A 19,532-nucleotide genomic window follows, 5' to 3' on the forward strand; every position below is an offset into this window, starting at 1 on the left:
GTACAATACTATTGACATCACTGGGTTTCAAATAGAAAATTAACAAGTAGCTACTGTTGTGATTGCTGATTGCCTTCCCAGTCCCTGTGAGAATGCTTTTTCTTTTAGAGAGCAACACTTCTCAGCCCCTTGGAACCATTAAAGCAGCCAATGGGGGCTGCCAGAATAGGGATGGACACCAACAAAAGGCTGAAGATTAGAAAAACAGTTAATAATGCAAAAAAAAAAAAGCCCTTAATCAGTTTCCAAGTTGACGTGAAAGGTAACTAATTTTTTAAAATGTCTCTTGCACTCACAGCTAAGTTTTGACAGGAGGCCAGGTTCAGAGCCTGATCTCTCCTGATCTCTTCAGAGAAGAGTATCCTTTCCCTCCACCGCCACCGCTGGAGGGTTGCCAAAGGAAAATAAGCTATTTTGTATTTAGAACAAATTGCCACTGTGTTCCCCAGTGATGTAGCCCTATTCCCCAGACTTTGGAACTTAGGATACAGAAAGTTCTTGTGTGACCAAAGAAGAAATATGGTGAATGAGTACATTTTTGTTGTTTTTTGTTGTTGTTGTTTTTTAAAAACCACACACACACACACAAATCCTCATCAACATAGAGGGTAGAGGGGATGAGATGTATGCATGGAATGTAAATTTAGCTCAGAATGGACATCAAGTGAGCAATTTTTGTTAAGTTACTTTGGAGATTGGGTTCCTTGTGGGAGTTTCAGTGAAGAAGATAGGCCTTTGGAACCAGATTTAATTTTTTTTTTTCAAATGAGGCTGTCAAAAGCCAAGTCTTCCTTAGAGATGAAAGCGTGACAGTGAAAAAACCATTTGTTTTTGTGTTCTGCATTATGTAGCCTTCATCTGATCAGCAGTCCTGGGATCCTGTAAAACTGTGCAAACACTAATTTCTCATGTTACCAGATGGGATAAAAACTATTCATTTAACTCCCACTCCCTCTGCCCCTGTGCATTGTGGAGTACTTCTTTTTAGACTTTCCCCTCACATACCTGAGTTTTCTTAGCTGTTTCTTTTCTATTTTCTTCTTAGTAATTGCCTTAGTATTATTACACTTGTTTTTATCACTGTTTATTTGTTGAACAACAGATGGAACAGAGGCCACACTTATATCAGTTATATTTTCTATTTGCTAGAAAGCCTGCTGTTAATAAACTCTAAAAGTCAAAATTGGTGCCATAAAATTTAATTTAAAAATTTTATTTTTGAATTTCCTTTGACATTGTTGTCCTAGTCCCCATCACTACAAATCCTTTGATAAGTCACTCTGTTGTAGAGTCTGCAAATCTTAACCCTATGCTTCACTATTAAAAGAGATGTCGAGACTCATAGTTAGAGAACAGGCACACGGCTTCGGGGGGAGGGGTGTGGGGTGGAGAAACTGAGCAAAAAAAAGGACTCAGGACATGGACAACAGTGTGGTGATTGTCGGGGTGGAGGGGGATGGGAGGAAGTGGTAAAGGGTATAGAGAGGATAAAAGGTGCTGGACAAAATAAAATAAAATTTAAAAATAAAATACGAGATGTCGACTCTAATCAAGAGTTAAGTTGGAGATTGTTGGTTACTCTACATGTGGTCATCTTTGGTGGTGACCTCAGCTGCACACAAAACAACCCAGTGTAGAGTCCTGGCATCCATAAGCAGATCTCTAATGAATGTTGGCCTGATTATAGTCTTTAGAGGCCTCAGTATTGTTACCTCAACTTTGGTGAGCTTAGAGAGTCCTAGATAAATCCACTGGAAATCGTTACATACCTCCTCCCCACGGTGGGCCAGTCTTTCTCTTGGTATTTGAAGACCTGAAATGACTAAAAGAATGGATTCAGTCTTACCTAGAAGATAATTAAAATATGATGTGATTGGTATGAAAATCAATTATTAATTATCTGAGAAAGGGGTATGGCAAGGAAGGCCTCATGGGAGAAACAGTAGTTTGACTGTGGGCTGACAAATGCGTTTGATCCCCGCTAGTTGGACAGTGGAGAGAAAGGCATTCCAGGTAAAGAAATCAGTAAATATGAAAGCACATTTGGTTTGTGGAAGAGGTTTTCAAGAAGTGATGGGAAGTGGGGCTGGGAAGGTGGTAGACAGAAGGGTAAATTATAGCATCTTCAAACAAATAAAGATTACTACTGGCATCTTTTAAAAATCTTTACATCTAGTTCAGTGACATAATAGGGTGGAGTTCATTGTTTACTGTTGATCATTGTTATTGCCTGAGTGGCCACTTCATCTTCCTCATATCTCTGAGATGGAAAGACTAAATAAATGTCAGCCTACACGGAATCTGTGTAGTTTGAGAAAGAATATGTCACTATTTTGTCATTAATTTGAGTACTCACAATTTCTCCTCTCTCCTCCCCTCTCTTCTCCTCTGTCTTCTCTCCTCTTCCTCTCTCCTCTCTCCTCCCCACCTCCCCTCTCTTCTCCACTCTTCCTTCCTGTCTAAACCTTTGAAAGACATGATCCCAGCCGTGACTCAGAAATGAGGTTCTGAGATCCAGAGCTGTCATAGTGATCTACAGTAATGTGCTCTAGTAGTTTGAACATAGATTCCTGGAGGTCCTCGGATGCAGTGTGAAATAATGAAATTTGAAGTCTTATTTTCATCATAAAAGTATACTTTGCATCGTCTTTGATTTTATATAAAATAGTGCTTTCCTTCAAAATCTTTGAGGAAAACTATGACTTCTGGAAGGCACATTATATTTAATTTTCTGGCTTTAAATACTCTCTGGCTCCCTACCCTAAGAACTACTAAGATTTTATTAGGAGAAGGTGATTTTTAAAAATCTTCCAAGAATGAGTAACATGTATCTCAGCTTTTCTGATTTTACTTATCTGTATATAAATGAGTCCTTTTAGTGCTTAGGTGGACAGTGTGTGTGTGTGTGTGTGTGTGTGTGTGTGTGTGTGTGTGTGTGTGTATTAGGTAGTATATATAATGTATATAATTTGAAACTTCCCTATAACACTTGTTGATATTCCTCTCTGGTTATTTTACAAGATGCCAGTTGAATTAAGAGGAATATTAATGAAAGCATCTGTTTTTGAAAACTAAGAAGAGGGTCCCAGATAGTCTCCTGAGTTTTTATTTTGTTGTCATCAAGCCCCATGATACCACAATCAGGTATAACTCTAGGAAAATGCCACTTAACCAAGTTAATACCTGGGAGTTAATAGTCCGTGTATGTTTTGCAAAGGAGAAGATATATACGTTGTAAGTGAAACATAATTACCATATGCCATTTTATGGGAACCGCTTGTCTACACTTTCGTAGTTCACAAACAAAATAAGCTGAATCGTAGAATATGATCATATTTATTTTTTTTAAAATAAAATTCATGAGCAGCATGAGTGTGCTTGCTATCTGGATCCATTTTTAATGTCATTTTTCATAAGAAAAGGAGGCAGGCAGTTGTTTTGAAGTTTAGGAGATATTCATAAGATTCCCAACACATTAAACTTTAGAGAAATGTTGGAATATAAAATGTGTAGGATAAGCATTTAGCTGATGTCATGTGCAAAAGTGTGTAGCAAGTTGGGAAACCTGGCCACAAGCCACTACAGCTTTGAAGAATGTGGCTCAAGGGAGAACTCAAAGCCCATTGCTTAACGTTCAGCAGAGAGGAAAATGCAAGTACTGTCCCTATCACTTGACTTGTTTTCCATTTTTATTTAGTTACTTGGCAAAGTCTTGGCATCCCGTCGTGGAGGAATGAAAGAGAAGTTCCAATGAAGGACCGTGCCCTTAAGGGCATCAGCCAGTGGATGGGTTGGGAGGCTGGGCAGGCTCGTTAAATTTCTTATTGTTGGGCAGAGGGATTAGAGTTTCCAGAGACGACTTGAAAAACATCGTCGTATGATACTTGCAATTTTTTCCTGAAAGGGAATTCTTTCTTCTCCTTCAACACTGTTTGCTTCTTGTGGTTGATACATACCTATGCTTTAAAATATCACAGCTACTAGGAGGGGCCATTTAATAGCAAAATCATTTCCCCTCACATTCTGTGATATTTCAGTTTTGCAGTAGAGTTTACAAGGTTTGAAATCAAGGCAGCATTGGTTCCTTCAGAGAAAACTGATCCCAATCTACCAAAATAAGAGCCAAACAGACTGTAATTGTTCCTTTTCCCACAAGGGGCTTGCCCTTTTTGAAGGTGTGGGTAATTTTGATAGGACCTTCTGTCTAACAGGGTTAGGCACTGAGAATTGCCTCTTCCCCTGGGTAAAACCCACTTTTAAATGTCATTTTAAAATAGACCTCAAAGTATCTTTGAAAATAAAAGTACTTTTGTATCTCTCCATTGTCTTACCCCCTCCCGCTCAGCAAGGAAACTTCAGTTTTCTCATAGGGCACTTCCTGCTGCAGTGTCTAATCCTAACTTTGCTCCCTGGTTAGCATTTACTTAACTTTTCACAACACATGGAGAGCATAATAAAAACGATGAAACTAAAATCTTTCCTAATTTAGTTTTTGTTTTGCCATCCATGTGTTGTGAAAAGTTAAGTAAATGCTAACCAGGAGCTAAATTTTTTTCCCTCAGTTTTGATCAAGTCTAGTTTCATAGATTTTACAGTGTCAGGATTTTTTCTATTGGTTGCTAGTCTAGTGTTCATCAGAATAGTCAGCACAAAAGCCTTAACTTTCCCCAGCCTTCTTACCCTACTTTGATTAAAGGTGCAGGATTGTACCTGTTCGCAATCCTTGTTGTCTGTCAGCTCTTCCACTCCTTGGGGACGTGAAAAACAGCATCTTTATGATACTTGCAATTTTTTTCTCAGTGCATAAGGATTTTCAAATCAAACCAAGCTTTTTTCTCCTGTCTCTTGTCCTCTTTTCTTCCTCCAGTATTGTACAGCCCATGATTTGTCAGGCACACACAGGAGGCTCCTGAGCCACCAGTCACATGAGAATGAAGGCAAGAAAAGAGAGGAGCAGATGGCATCAAAAGATACGCCTTTCTAGGTCGTTGGTGGTTAAGCTTGCAATCTGGTTACCAGCAGGGAGACTATGGGAGAAAGGGTGGAGAGGAGCACAGCACCATTGTAAGGGAAGAAGAATTGTGCCATACAGTTTACAGTCACAAGGTGCCCACTGCTCTTAGAGGTGTGCTCCTAAAAGTGGCATGTAAGCACATGTGCAGTATTTGGATGGCAACTTGGAAAGTGTGGCTCCCACCCTTGGTTGGCTACTATCCTGTAGCTGCCCTTAACCCTTTGTCATTCTACTCTCCAAATGCCTGATTCAGTTACAAATACAAAAACTGTAAGAAATGATGTTTGGCTCCCACAGATACACTTCTTCCCACAGGAGAGAGAGGACATGATTCACCTCTCATCCTTTACACTATTACCTATTTTGGAGAACTGTATTTACGAAACAGAAAATGACACCATTGGCCTTTGCGCGACGTGATATCGCATGTAAGCCGTATCTTGGAGTGCACTTGTAATTGTGGTACTTGACTGAAGGAATGTTCAGTAGTGGCTAATAACAAACAAATATTAGAGAGGACAGTGTGCCTTCCCTGTTCAGTGAGGCATTACTTACTCCTTGACTCCCTTGGCTTGTGCATCTCCTGATGTGACTGCACTATTGCAGATCACCAGACTGCTGAACTTGGCTTATAACTTTTTAAAATAGAATTCCACTTCAGTTGTTTTCCCTTGAATGAAAAAAACTAAGGTATTTTTAATTTTAGGATTCAACTTGATCTCAATATATGAACTTGTTTCCTTTACTCTTTTAATTCCCTTGAAAAATCCTTGCTTTTTCATAGACAAATTCAATATCCCTGAAGTCCAAAGTCAAGTTTCAACCTTTTATAAGTCTACCTCCTCCAATTACAATCTCTCCTTTTATTCAGTTTCTGTTGCCCTTGCTATCTGTATGACTCATTTCGTTATGAACCACATGAAACAAAACAATATATTTTGTTCTGTAGTCTAGATTTTACACTGTTAGAAGTGTACATTTCTTTTTTTACGCCTCCCACTCAAGCAAGTGTTTGGATCATTGCTGATTATACAAAAGTCATGTAATAAATATTCAACTGGATGATTAAAAAAGAGATAGAAAAAAAACATTTTAATATTATATTAGTGGGTTTCTGCCCAGATTTTAATATGACTTCTACTTGTCTCAAAAATAGAATATTGACCCACCCATTTTTCCCCTTGATGTAAAGAATCATTCTGAAGTTATTTTTCCAATATGTACACTGAATTTCTAAGAGATATTTCCTATACATACACTGAATTTCTTGTTTAAAGGAATTTAAACAAAATTGGCAAGTTATTCTTATGGCAACATAATTGTTAACTTTACTGGTTAGTTGCTTTGCAAACTTGTTTACATGACTTAATTCAGCGCTCCCTATTGGAAGCCTCTAGTTAATAGTAAAAGAGCCACCGGTCTCGCCAACGTCATATCATGAGTGCAGTTGTTAGGCCTATGCTATAATGAGCCTAATGAAGAGTTTAAAGGCTTTTTTTTTTTTTCCTGTGGATTTTGTTTTTTTAGTCTGCTCAGCATGAGCACTCTGTGATCATGTGAAAGACTTCACCTATGAGGTTTTCCAGTTAAAAATGAAAATTTTATTAAAGGCTCTGTGATTTGGGGGGGAGAGTGACTTTGTATTAAATCACTTTAAGGGGAATCCATTGATTTAGGGTAGGGGTCCTCAAAATACGGCCCACGGGCCACATGCAAATACAAATATTGTATTTGTTCCCGTTTTGTTTTTTTACTTCAAAATAAGATATGTGCAGTGTGCGTAGGAATTTGTTCATAGTTTTTTTTTAAACTATAGTCCGGCCCTCCAACGGTCTGAGGGACAGTGAACTGGCCCCCTGTTTAAAAAGTTTGAGGACCCCTGATTTAGGGAAAATAAAAAAAAATATTTTATCCACATCAGGTATGCCAGATTTCAGCCTGGAACTAATTTATTAGATTTGAGTTATTGAACTCAGGAGAGAGATTTGGAATGGAAATATTAACAGACCTTCCTAGCTTGGCTAGTGGGTATTGGAAGAATCTTAACAATTCATCAGCCAAGTCTCTGACTTTACTACCTTTAATCATCCTTGCTTGCCTACCCCTCTTTCAGATTTGCTAGCATTTGGAATTTCACTTGACATTATTTCATGTATATTAAGACAGATAAAGCATAGTTTGGTGAGTATGCTAATAAAACCATTTTGGCCTTCTTTGAGGAGAAATGGAAGATGTGTTTTATTCCTGGTACAGTTGAGACAGTTGCTGCTAAATGCTCAATTATAGCTCTTTAAGGAATAGGGGTAAACCATGGACACATTTGTGAATTTTCTTTCCAGATATATGATTAACTGCTGAATTACATTATGCCTTATGAAACACAGGACCAAAGATTCAGACTAGTATTATTTTAGAGTGGAAATTTGTACCCAGAACTCTCATCATGGTGATCATAGTTCCTTTAGGGTATAGGGAAGGTAAATCTATAAGGTTGTCTGCTAGCATTTCCAGGAGAAATTTCCTAACTTGCCCATAGGATAGGTGGATTAAAGAATGCAAATGACTTTTGGTAAAGAATTTTTCACCTGGCTTTTTCCCCATATGTAGAAAATTGCAGGTGGGTAGTAAGAGAAGAGGGAGAGAGACAGAAATAAAATGAAAAATTAATGAGTGCCCAGCCAGTGTGGCTCAGCAGTTAAGTGTCGGTCCAGGAACCAAGAGGTCGCCAGTTTGATTCCCAGTCACGGCACATGCCTGGGTTGTGGGCTTGATCCCCAGTAGGGAGCGTGCAGGAGGCAGGCGATTGAAGATGTTCTTCTCTCATCGATGTTTCTATCTCTCTATTCCTCTCCATTCCTCTCTCTCTAAAAATCAATAAAAACATACTTTAAAAAAGATTATCTTTAAAAAAACAACTAATGAGCTGGTACGCAAGGAACTGTTTTATAGGTTGTGGTTTCAGTAGTTAGAATTGACCACAGAGCCATATATTTTGCCTAATCCTATCCTAGCTGGTCACAGAATTTCGCTGTTCCTATTGTGTTGGATCATATGAAGTTGTTTTTATAAGTGAGAAATGGTTGAATATCAGCATGACACATAATAACATATAACCCTGTAGGACAGCTGTGTGTGTGTGTGTGTGTGTGTGTGGAAGGTGGAAGGGAGGATATGGAAATCTATGAGCATTTTATACTTCCTTGGGTTACCCCGCTGAAAACCCCTATTTTAGCCTTCAGTTTTAGCTATTCAGAATCAAATACAGTTGCCCTAGTCTGCTTTCCGACTTCCACATTACATTAATACAGTTGAGATAGTTTATGGGGCAGGCTAAAATGAAATAATCTCTGACAGATTACCATTGGGGATAATAATCTGACGTGGCTGTGGAGTACAGCAGAAATGGCAGGCTGAAAATCAGTAGGCATGCCTGCACTTGCAGATATGGAAGTAGGGGTGTAACATGGTTATAGACTGAATAATGTGCAAATTATTATTTGTCTTAAAATAGGTTTTAGGATATTTCTAGTGGAATATTCAGACTGTGCTTATTTGACTTTTTTGTCTTTCTTAGACGAGCTCATCTGCGCCTATGTTTAGAACGCTTAAAAGTTCTGATTCCACTAGGACCAGACTGCACCAGGCACACAACACTTGGTTTGCTCAACAAAGCCAAAGCACACATCAAGGTGAGAACCTTTACTTTCATATTTGCACAGGATTCTCTTGGTCCTGGTTTTATTAGAAGCAGTGATTCCTGTTCATTTACACCAACTAGCTCACCGTGCCCTCCTTAATAACCGAATCAAGAGAAATCTAAAAATTTATCAGCTAATCTGATGGGAAGGAGCAACATAACCTGATGAAAGTAATTGTTTTGACAGCATGGCCGTTTGAAGAGCTGGGAATACTTAGGAAAATAACAATTACTCTGGTGATACCCAGAAGGAAGGCAGTTCTGCCCTCTGGTGGAGATGACTTCATTTGGCTGTGTCCCTCAGTATTTTTCCATCAAACTACACTCCAGAGCCAGTTTCTCTTTCGTGGAGATAACTTTACAGACTTTGAGAATTGCATACTGTTCTAGTAAATGTGGCATGCATTATACACACACCCATACACACACCCCCAAAAAAGTAAAGAAATAACTATTTTTGATGTACTTATGTGTTTTAATACACACACACACACACACACACACACACGTATTTGTAGTATATTCATTCATGTCTAACAAAGAAATCTTTTGAGATGTTAGGTAAAAATAAGTTTTACTGTTTGTACTGGGTTATACACAAACTTAAATATCATTTTAGAAACTTGAAGAAGCTGAAAGGAAGAGCCAGCACCAGCTAGAACACTTGGAAAGAGAACAGAGATTTTTAAAGCGGCGACTGGAACAGCTGCAGGGTCCTCAGGAGATGGAACGAATACGAATGGACAGCATCGGATCAACTATTTCTTCAGATCGCTCTGATTCAGAGCGAGGTAAGCAGTGTGCTACTTCCCTAATGAAATACTAAGAATCCCTGTATCTGTATTTAGGGAACATAGGTTGGGAGGCACTGTATTTGCTTTTTACTCTTTGGCCAACATTGTAATATTCTAGATTTTAGGCAATCACAACATCGTCTAGTAATGCCCATGTGAACTATAGAACTTTTTTTTGATTATATATGTATTTTTAATTTTCTACTTTGAAACAATTTTAGACTTAGAGAAAATTTTTCTGTAGAAAATTACAGAGTTCTCATATATCCTTTACCTAGGTTTCCCTAATGTTAACATCTTTATATAACCATAATGCAGTATCAACACCAGGAAATTAACATTCATGCAATACTGTTAATCTATAGGCCTTATTCAAATTTTACTAGTTTTCCTACTAATGTTCTTGGCCTGATACAGGATCCAGTGCAGGATTCTACATTGCATTACATAGTTCTTCAGTATTTCTTTCATGACCATGACACTTCTGAAAAATATTGGCTCGTTATTTTATATAGTGTTGCTCAATTTGAGTTTTCTGATATTTTTCTATTAATAGATTGAAGTTATATATTTGGGGGAAGAAATATCAGAAAGTGATAGTATGCCTTTCTCAATTTATTGTATCAAGAAGATACATGATGTTGATATGTCTTATTACTGGTGATATTAATTTTTATACCTGTGTTTTAAAATGCCATATCCGTCATTTCTCTTTCCATCTATCCCAGAACATTTGTCTCTGGCAGAATTTAAGAAGAAAAATCAACCAAAAAGAAATTATTTGAATTTTACTGATCTACTCATCTGTAGCTCTTACTACATCAGAACTCACACCACAGTAAAGGATCCCAGAGGTAAACTCTGGTGATTTTAAACTTTACATTTGGGAAAATTGAGCTCATGAGATTCTTGAGGTTTCTAAAAAAATTTTTGCAAGATTTCTTGTTTTGACTTTTTATTATGGAAAATTTCAAACATATACAAAAGTAGAATAATGAACTCTCATGTACCTAACATCCAGTTTGAACAGCTGTCAACATTCTGTCATTCTTGTTTCATCTGTTCTCCCACCGTCACCCGCACTCTCACCCTCACCATTTTCTCTTGAATGTTTGAAATCAATCCCAGAGAACATTATCATGTTTTCTATAAATACTTCAGTATGTACCTTAAAAAAATAGGACTTTAAAAAATAGAATTATATTATTATAATATCCCATAAAATTAATAAAATCAGATGCTCTTATTCAATGCCATAATAGATATTTCTCAAAAATGGCATTTTACCTTTGGTATGTATGAATTAGAATCCAAAGTCCACATAGCATTTGTTTGTGCCTTTTAAGATACTTTTTATCTATAAAATTTTCCCTTCCCCACTTTTTTTCCCCGAGTACCATTTATTTATTATAGAAACTAGGTGGGCCATTTTTCTTATAGAATTTCCCACATTTTAGATTTGGATGATTCAGTCTTCATGGTGTCACTTCATGGTGTCTTATTTCCTGTAAACTAGTTGGTAGATCTAGTTGGGTTGATTAAATTCAGGTTCCTTTTTTTTTTTTTGAGGCAAGAATACTTCATAGGTGGTGCTGTGCACTTCTTGGTGCATCAATATTGTGTCCAGTTGTCTCACTCTAGTGAAAACATTGGTTAGTGGGTTCAGGTATTGTCATCTTGATAATTTTATGAGAATGTTTCAACCTTTCACTTACTAGTTTTAGCAATCATTATTGCCCTGATAATTATTTCAATGGATGTTACAAAATAGTGATTTTCTAATTTTATCATTCTTCTTATGTTTAACTTTTTCTTCTATAAGGAAGAACATTTCCTTTAGAGTTTATGGTTACTCTGAAATAAAGTCCACATGGGGAAAATGGGATGTTTGTTTTTGTTTTATCAATTTTCTGAATAAGTTGGTGCCTTGGTAATAGGGCATTTTGTTTTGCTATTTCTTTTTTATTATCTTATGAACTCATGTTTTCATGTATTGAATGTGTTCAAGTCCATTGTAGTCATTCTTTTTCTTTTTAATACTCAAATTTTCTATATTCCGTAGGAGCCTTTTAAACTGTTTTTTTTTATCCCTTTTAACACACACTAGGAGTCCTTAGGTCTGTTGTTTTTCTTATGTAAAAGTTTGTTTTTATGTGGCACTCAATTTTGAAGAACAAAAATTTACTAGGGGCAACAGCAAGAACCTCTAGGACATGCTACATTTATGAGTGACCGTGAGGTATAGCAGAAATACTCTTGAATTAGGAGGCAGACCTTGATCCTAGTCTTTTTTTCTAATGCTTACGCACTGTGACCTGTCAGGTCTTCACGCTTTAACTGCTCTTCCTGATGTTATCTCCTCCTCGTACCTACCCACCTCCAAATTTTAGAGGTTGTATATTCATCATTATAGTTCTCATTTTTTTAGTATCCCCAGTATATTAGTTACCTTATCTAGTATTATTCTTGTTCTTATCTGACAGCCCTCTTTCCCAGTAACTTTTAGTAACAATCTCTATTCCATTTGGCTAGAGCATGTCTCATTTTACTTTGTTTTGATTTGAGTTCAGCATGCTTTGTTAGATAGGGTGTCTTCATTTTATTTTGCAATTGGAGGTTGAATGCATATTCTGTGATACTAGGAAACACTAAATAGCCTGTGAAGCATTGTGGTTATGAAACAAATAGTTATGAATTCATAGGATTATTTGTACAGCTTGTTTGGACAGCTGCCTGCATTTTAAAAACAGATCTCTAAAACTTTTGAAGCAACAAGCCCTTTTGAAAATTATACTCTTTGAACTAACTTACTCTGTCTTCTTGGGCTCAGCAAGAATCCACTTTTCCTAAAGCAATTGTGATCAGTGTGAACCCTTAAAGTCAGTGCCAAATGTGAAACATTAGGCTTTGAGTTTGTTTTAAGAGAATTGAAGAACCTTGAGTTCATTCTAGCTATTATGGGAGAAAACAGCTTTTCAACTGCCTTTTATTTTTTAAAATGTGTATTGCTTTTTATATATTATTGGTGATTGTATATGTAGTACTTAACAGTTGAGATATCTACCGATAGCTGGGTAATATGTATTTAGACTTTTTTCCATCAAATTTGATTTTTGAAGTTAAATACTACCACTGACATGCCTTTACTATAGAACTCACTATAATCCAGAGACTTTAAGCATTAGACCTTCATTTCAAGCTATATTTGATGCAAGAAAATTAAATTGAAGACAAATCCCATAGTCTACTTTATAATGACAGGCTTATTTTGGTTACTGAATAGTCAAATATCTTTATGATGAATCTTAGAAGTCTGAAGCACTGTTGGTAGAATGATACTACCAAAGGCCTGGGCGGATAAATTTTTTAGTTTGTCTATATTAAGTTTATGCTTTCCTCCCCTCCACCCCCCTTAAAGCAACTCTGATTAATAAACAGACTGAGAATTAGTTTCTAGTTTAATGCAAAACAGATGTTGTTAAACCATTTGGGGTTGGGATCTTTTAATATTAAGCACTAATTCCCAAATAGGCCAAGTGCTTTTGGTGGGAGGTCCAGACAGACTGGCGTCAAAGGCTTTAGTAAACTTGCTGCCTAAATTGAGACCACCACTGTACACCAGACATTCCCTTTTGTAAAATATATCCATGTCTCTTCACCTATGGTTCCTTCTGTTCTCCAGACATCACTCATAATAAACTTGTTTAACAATTATTTTATACTATAAAAAGTAATCACTTTTCCTCGTTAGTTTTTTAAAGTGCCCATAAACTAGATTACTAATGTTCTCTTTTTCCCCTTTGGCAGAGGAGATTGAAGTGGATGTTGAAAGCACAGAGTTCTCCCATGGAGAAGTGGACAATATCAGTACCACCAGCATCAGTGACATTGATGACCACAGCAGCCTGCAGAGTATTGGGAGTGACGAGGGTTACTCCAGTGCCAGTGTCAAACTTTCGTTCACTTCCTAGAACCCAGCATGACATAACAGTGCAGGGCAAAATACTCACTGGGCCAATTCAATCCAAACAATCTCTTAAATTGGGTTCATGATGCAGTCTCCTTTAAAACTAACCTAAACAAAATCATACTTGAACAAAAGGGTCAGAAGACCTCTATTTAAGCAAATACTTAGCAAAATGTGGGGCAGAGCCTCCCCAGCAGAACAAATATTCATTAATATTCATTTTTGAAAATCACAATTTCTAATGGCAGCAGAAAACTTGTGTGAAATTTTCTTGACTTGATTTAGTTGATTTGAAAGGACATTGGAAATTCCATCCTCTTTTTTTCTTTCCTAGATTGCTCATAGTGTAGACACATTTAAGGATGGTATTCTGAACCCTTCCTGAGCTTTATGATCCTAAAAACAAAATCAGATCTATAATAATGGCAAGACAAGATAATCAGGCATTAATCTTGGATAGCTACACAGCTATTAAAACTTAGCCTGGGCTAGCTTATCATGAAGCCTGTGGATGATCAATTCTTTAATTAAAAAAACAAACAAAAACGCACACATTCATTTCATGCTCTGCGAAAGGAGAGACTCCCATGAAGCCTTTTGAAAGGGATCATCGTGCAGCTCAGCCATCTGTTGGATTCCATGCTAAGCAAGCCAACCTTACCCTGCATTGTTAGCACTAGGGCACCCAGCCGCCAGCTCGTTAGCCACCCTGGGGCAGTTCATGCGTGACAGCCTCTCCCACATAGGGCCTGAGTTCGGATTGAGGGGCCAGAAGGAAAAAGCTCCACGTGCCTCTGTGTCTGCATGGGCCAGAAGAGTTGTGCACGCAGATTAGCAGGCCAAGGTCTGAGCCACGGCAGCATTTTTATTTCAGATTTTGATAACTGTTTGTATGTGTTAAAAACCAAAATGACATCTTTTTAAAGCTTGTCCATAAAAACAGATGTCTTTTATAGTGGAAAAACATGTGGGGGGAAAAATCATCTATTTTGATGCAGCATTTGATAATGATAAAACGCCTCACTCTTTATAGTGCACAAAGTGAATGAGGTCTGAGCTAGGTAGGAAAAGGTCAATGCTGTTTTTGTCTTCTTTTAGAATCATTACCAGCTTTTATCCATCTGATATCTATAGTAGACACACTATCATAGTTAACATAGTTAAGTTCTGGACTTGTCTCATTTTAATGTAAAGATTTGCTTCCGTTTTCCTACAGGCAGACTCTCTCCTTCCTCACAGTCCCACTGTGCAGGTGCTATTGTTGCTCTTATCAATATTTTCAGAAATGTTATTTTAAGTGAAATTCCTAGCCTGCACTTTGATGTCGTGTGTTCCCTTTGTCCTTCAAATTCCCAAGTTTTCTCCCTGGCCTCGCCTCTCCCTTACCCCAGGAAACCTTCTTGGAGACCTCCTTACCCCTTTGACTTTAAAGGCTCTTTGAACTTTGTATACTTTAAATAATTTAACTACCCATAATTACTTTTTAAAAAGCTTTATGATTTTCATAACTTATTGCTGATTTTAATGGGTTGTTAATTTCAGTCCTGTAGTTTTATTTTGTTTAGATAGGGCTGGGCAAGGAAAAAGAAAATAAAGACAACCATATTTAGCAGTGCAGTTGAGTTGTGTGTGTAATAATTAGACTATCCTTTGTAAGTAGCACTTTAACAGCTTTCACTGCTTCTATGTATGAAGTGTACCATCTTGGTCATACACAAGGCCTCAGCATATACTTACTTGTTCTTGTGCTCTTCCTGTGCCTCAAAAATATTTTATCCTTGATTGTGCTGTTTGAGTGGAAGAAATTCTTTCAAGTACATGTGTGAAAAACTGCATGCCTTTAGAAGCCCATTATTAGAACTTGCTACTTCAGGTGCTGGGGACTCAAGGAAAAATATAAATTCATTTCTGTGGCCCAGGTAAATTATTTCTGGTTTCATTTTAAATTCCTCTTGGCTAGGTCAAAATGTTGCTCTTATGTTGCTTACTTTTGACTTTCCCGAAGACTCTGCTAACTACCATGGAAAGTAAATGGAAGCCAATGACTAAGCTGCCCTTTTTACTCCCATGGCATTCACTTGCATCACTTGCATCACTTGCCTAGGGCTGGAATTTGGGACGATTCATTCAGGTGAACTTGAGGTGCTGCCATTTGGATGGTGGGCTGAGAAGACTTTGTCACGAACCTAGAGTACCTATTTCAACTGCCCCCTAAATTACTCCTTCCCTGGGTTTGTTTTACTGGGGGAGGGGGGTGGGTTGTATGATGAGTAAGAAGTATTACTTTTTTAAAAGACAAATCGACTTTGAAGATACAAAAGTTAATTGCAAGAAATAAAAATTGTGAATGAATAATACCGAGTGCTTTTTGTACCACCCTTCTCTGTGAAGGAAAAATATATAAATGAGCATCTACACCTTGAGGCAACTGTCACCTAAATGTTTGTTGATACTACTTCAGTAGTCCAGAATTAATGGCAATTTCAATCACTGCCATTTCCTATAATTTAACAGGTGCCTTCTTGACTGATAATTCCACATAACCTAATTGCAGATAGTTTATTGTATGTGATACTTAACTGCTTCAGGTAGGACACAAAGCCATGTCATGCATAGCTGTTCTCCAAATAACTTTTTAAGGAATCTCTTTGGCTACACTTATAATTCACATTGAAACCTAGTCTGGAAGCTCACCTGAGAAGGTACCCTGTATGGAAAAGCCTGAGTGATGGTGCAGGTAAATTTTATTTTAGTGCATATTACCAAAGAAGATTGTGATGATGCCACTGTTTCTCTAGTTTCTGATTAGAATAGGTATAACTCCTCTGGTGACAATGACAGCTTTTAGTATTATAAAGGAATTTTAAGTGAGGATTACTGAGGCAAAACTCCTAACCTAAGGCCACACTGCTTCCTGGGTCATTTCTCATGAGAAAATTGTTTAGTCCTTGGGAAAAGTTTTTTGGTGAGTTTCTCTTCTGCTTAAAGCAACAAGCTGCCTTTTCCCCTTTTTTTAACTTCCACCTAAAAAATTCCATACTCCCTGTCAAAAACAGCATCATGTGGTAAGAAAAAGGGTTTTGGTCACTTTAAATCCCAGTTCTAGCATTTGCTAAGGACCCTGGGCAAGTTGCTTAATTTCTTCATAGGGACTATTTCCTCCTAAAAAGTTGTGATAAATACCCGTCTCAAAAGGTTGTAAGGATTAATACTGACATATGTAAATTATACCACCCCCTCAACCTAGGAGTTTGTAGCACCAAAAGGAAACTAAGGTATGTAACTTCTCTACTTTCTCTGATGAATGCAATCTTCTAATCTCTTCATCCTTAATCCTGAATATTAGTTATTCTGACTAGGTCTTTCTATTAAATGAAATAGCTCATTTTCACAAAATTACATAGCAGGTTATACTTTGTAAGACGTCAATTTTTATGTCCTAATAATTTTTAAAAATAAAGCCTTTACAAGATTGATGGATCATCAGTTTTAGTAATTATCTGGATCTAAAAAAAGGGGGGGGCGGGCATGACTACCCTGAGCTTGAGAATACTATGTATACATTGATAGTCGCTACTGCATAATTGAACGTCCTAGTTAACATTTAGTGTTGGCTTTGCCAAGGGGGGGAAAAAATTCTTCCTGGCCCATTTACCAGATCTAACAGAAAACTAGTTTTCTTGTGGAATACATCTGATCCTTTTAATTAATCAGTATAGTTCAAAATATATGTACTGGCTGGCCATTTCTTGGTTGTTTTAACTTCTATAGAATCATAAATTAGGAGACATGGCTTAAATGAAGCTCTTTTCAAGTACTGCCAGCTAACTTTCTGAAATTTTGGAATTTTTCCCATTTCCTCAAGCTCTTTGCTATGGAGGAATGCTTAATAGGGCAGTACTTGGGACATTTAGCTTAGATTTTCAAACCAAGCACAGAATAGCATTGTAAAAACATAAAAGCCATAAAAAATACAAATTTAAGGAGTCAGTTTCTTCTCAATTAGCTTCATCAACACTCTGAAAGCTAGAATCAACTAAGTCTAACAATACTTTTGGAGGGAAAAACTGGGCAAAGGAACCAAAGGGATACTTACTCCTTCCTGCATACTTCTGAGCAATGAACACCTGGACAATTACCATCTATTAAAGACTAGCCTAGCTGCAGACCTCAGGATTCAAAATCTTAGTTTTCCAAGGACTTAAAAGTCAAGCGTTTCCTCCAAGCCTGAATTATTTCTCTGGTCAGAAATTCACTGCATCTTGCTAAAGTGAGTACAGGGCTTGAAAGGGGGGAAAACAAAACAAAAGCACATCAGTTTCACCAAGAAAGGGAAATCATGAGCCAGCAAAATCACAACCATGACTTTTGGCCTCAAGTTGAAAAGGTAGCTCTTCAAATAGAAAGCAAACCTTTTCTCATAATGAGTATAACCATGGCTTCTTTAGCTGTGCTCTTAAAAAAGACTGAGGATACAAATTATAATTTTAATTCCAGTAACCTAAGTCTGTACTGGTTTCATAAAAATGAACTGGTGAGGTGCTTGGTGGAAGTAAACTACCAGTTTTTATTTCTGGGAACAAAGATAATTTAAGTATCCATAATTTGATATTTTTAGCTAGTTCAGCTGTCAACTACCACAAGCCATGTTAGTCTCAGATCTGCTTTACCTCAAGGCCATAATAGAACCACCTCTATGTACATAAGCTGAAAGGCAAGAGGAGGCGATCAAAGAACTTCACAGAAATCTAAAATCTTCCATCTGATGTTTTCTTTTGCTATTTATTTTTAGCCAGGCCAAAACAAATTCTTAGAATGTCAATATTGGTTTCTGAACCTCTTAAGAGCATATCTATACAGATATGCTTGTTAAATATCATAATGTAAGGGGATTCAATTACTTGGGTTTTTGTTTGTTTAAACTACGGTATTACCTGTTATTTTGCCTGCTATGCTCTTCCTTTCCACTGCAGTAAAAATTCAGTGTTTAGCTTGCAACTCAAAAATCCTAGATACAAAGAATGTTCATATTTACTTGTAAATTACCATTTATAGTAATTGGTTGCTTCATAGTATAATACAAATACTTAATACAATTCAACAGGTATTTATCGAACTCTAAAGATTTTAAAATATAAACCTTGTTGGGTTTTAATAATTTTATATTTCAGTTAATATCAAAGTTAAGGCAAAGTCAAATCAAAGCTTTAAAAATATTTTTTGCCTGAATTTGCAAGTGGTTTTGTCTCTTTTAAGAATTACAATCTACAGACACACAATTTACAAAACTATGGTTTTTCCTTTGTTATTTGGTTTTCCTTTGCTACATTAAAGGCAGGCTCACTCAGCATTAGAACTGCATTGTAGTGGAAACATACACATGGCACCCTTTTGTGAAAAACAAGCATTTTTTAAAAATGAGTTATTACAATAGATGGATGCATTTCATTTTAGTTTGATGCCTAGTCTTCATAATTGGGCTAAGAAAACTGCCACTTATTAATGTAATTTTTCCTTCATTTCAAAAACTGCTTTTATACAGGGTGGACAAATTCGTATGGTAAAAGACATGCAAGTTATGATTGTTACAATAGCTTTAACTCAAAAGAATGTCACAATGGCATAGTAAACCTCCTTTTGTGCACCCCTGTATTTACCCAAAAACATGTTTCTCAGCCAGAGATGTGCATCAGAATCACCTGTGGAGTGACAGCTATATCTTGGCTTAGATGATTCTGAGGTAGGATCCAGGAATTCCTCTTTAATTTTAAACAAGCATTAGGGATGATTTTATTATAACCTGTATCCCCTTCCCATCAAGAAACATGCCTAAGACATTCTAATATAAAAATCTTAACCTTTACTAGGGTGTACTTATAAAGTTTGATAACATTTCAGTAGCATGTTTATAATTAGGGGCCAAATTGTAAGCAATGGGCATTATTATACATTTTGATATGAATTATTGTTCAAATTAAGGAAAAAAGATCAGGGGCTGGGGGTGGTCAGGGAGAGGTCAATGGGGGGAAAGGGAGATATATGTAACACTTTAAACAATAA

At 36.9% G+C, this 19,532-nt stretch overlaps 1 protein-coding gene across 1 annotated transcript in view; it reads left to right on the top strand.

Moving 5' to 3' along the window:
- The window catches only part of MXI1 (MAX interactor 1, dimerization protein), a 35,823-nt gene extending 20,734 nt beyond the window's left edge, over positions 1 to 15,089 (top strand). The window contains exons 2-4 of the mRNA XM_023753340.1: positions 8,589 to 8,703; positions 9,331 to 9,502; positions 13,313 to 15,089. Coding sequence (XP_023609108.1) covers positions 8,589 to 8,703; positions 9,331 to 9,502; positions 13,313 to 13,476 — 451 coding nt within the window. The 3' untranslated portion in view covers positions 13,477 to 15,089. The remainder of the gene's footprint in view (positions 1 to 8,588; positions 8,704 to 9,330; positions 9,503 to 13,312) is intronic.
- The last annotated feature ends 4,443 nt before the right edge of the window (positions 15,090 to 19,532 follow it).

Source organism: Myotis lucifugus, unplaced genomic scaffold (assembly GCF_000147115.1).
Source record: "Myotis lucifugus unplaced genomic scaffold, Myoluc2.0 scaffold_44, whole genome shotgun sequence".
Taxonomy (NCBI): Eukaryota; Metazoa; Chordata; class Mammalia; order Chiroptera; family Vespertilionidae; genus Myotis; species Myotis lucifugus.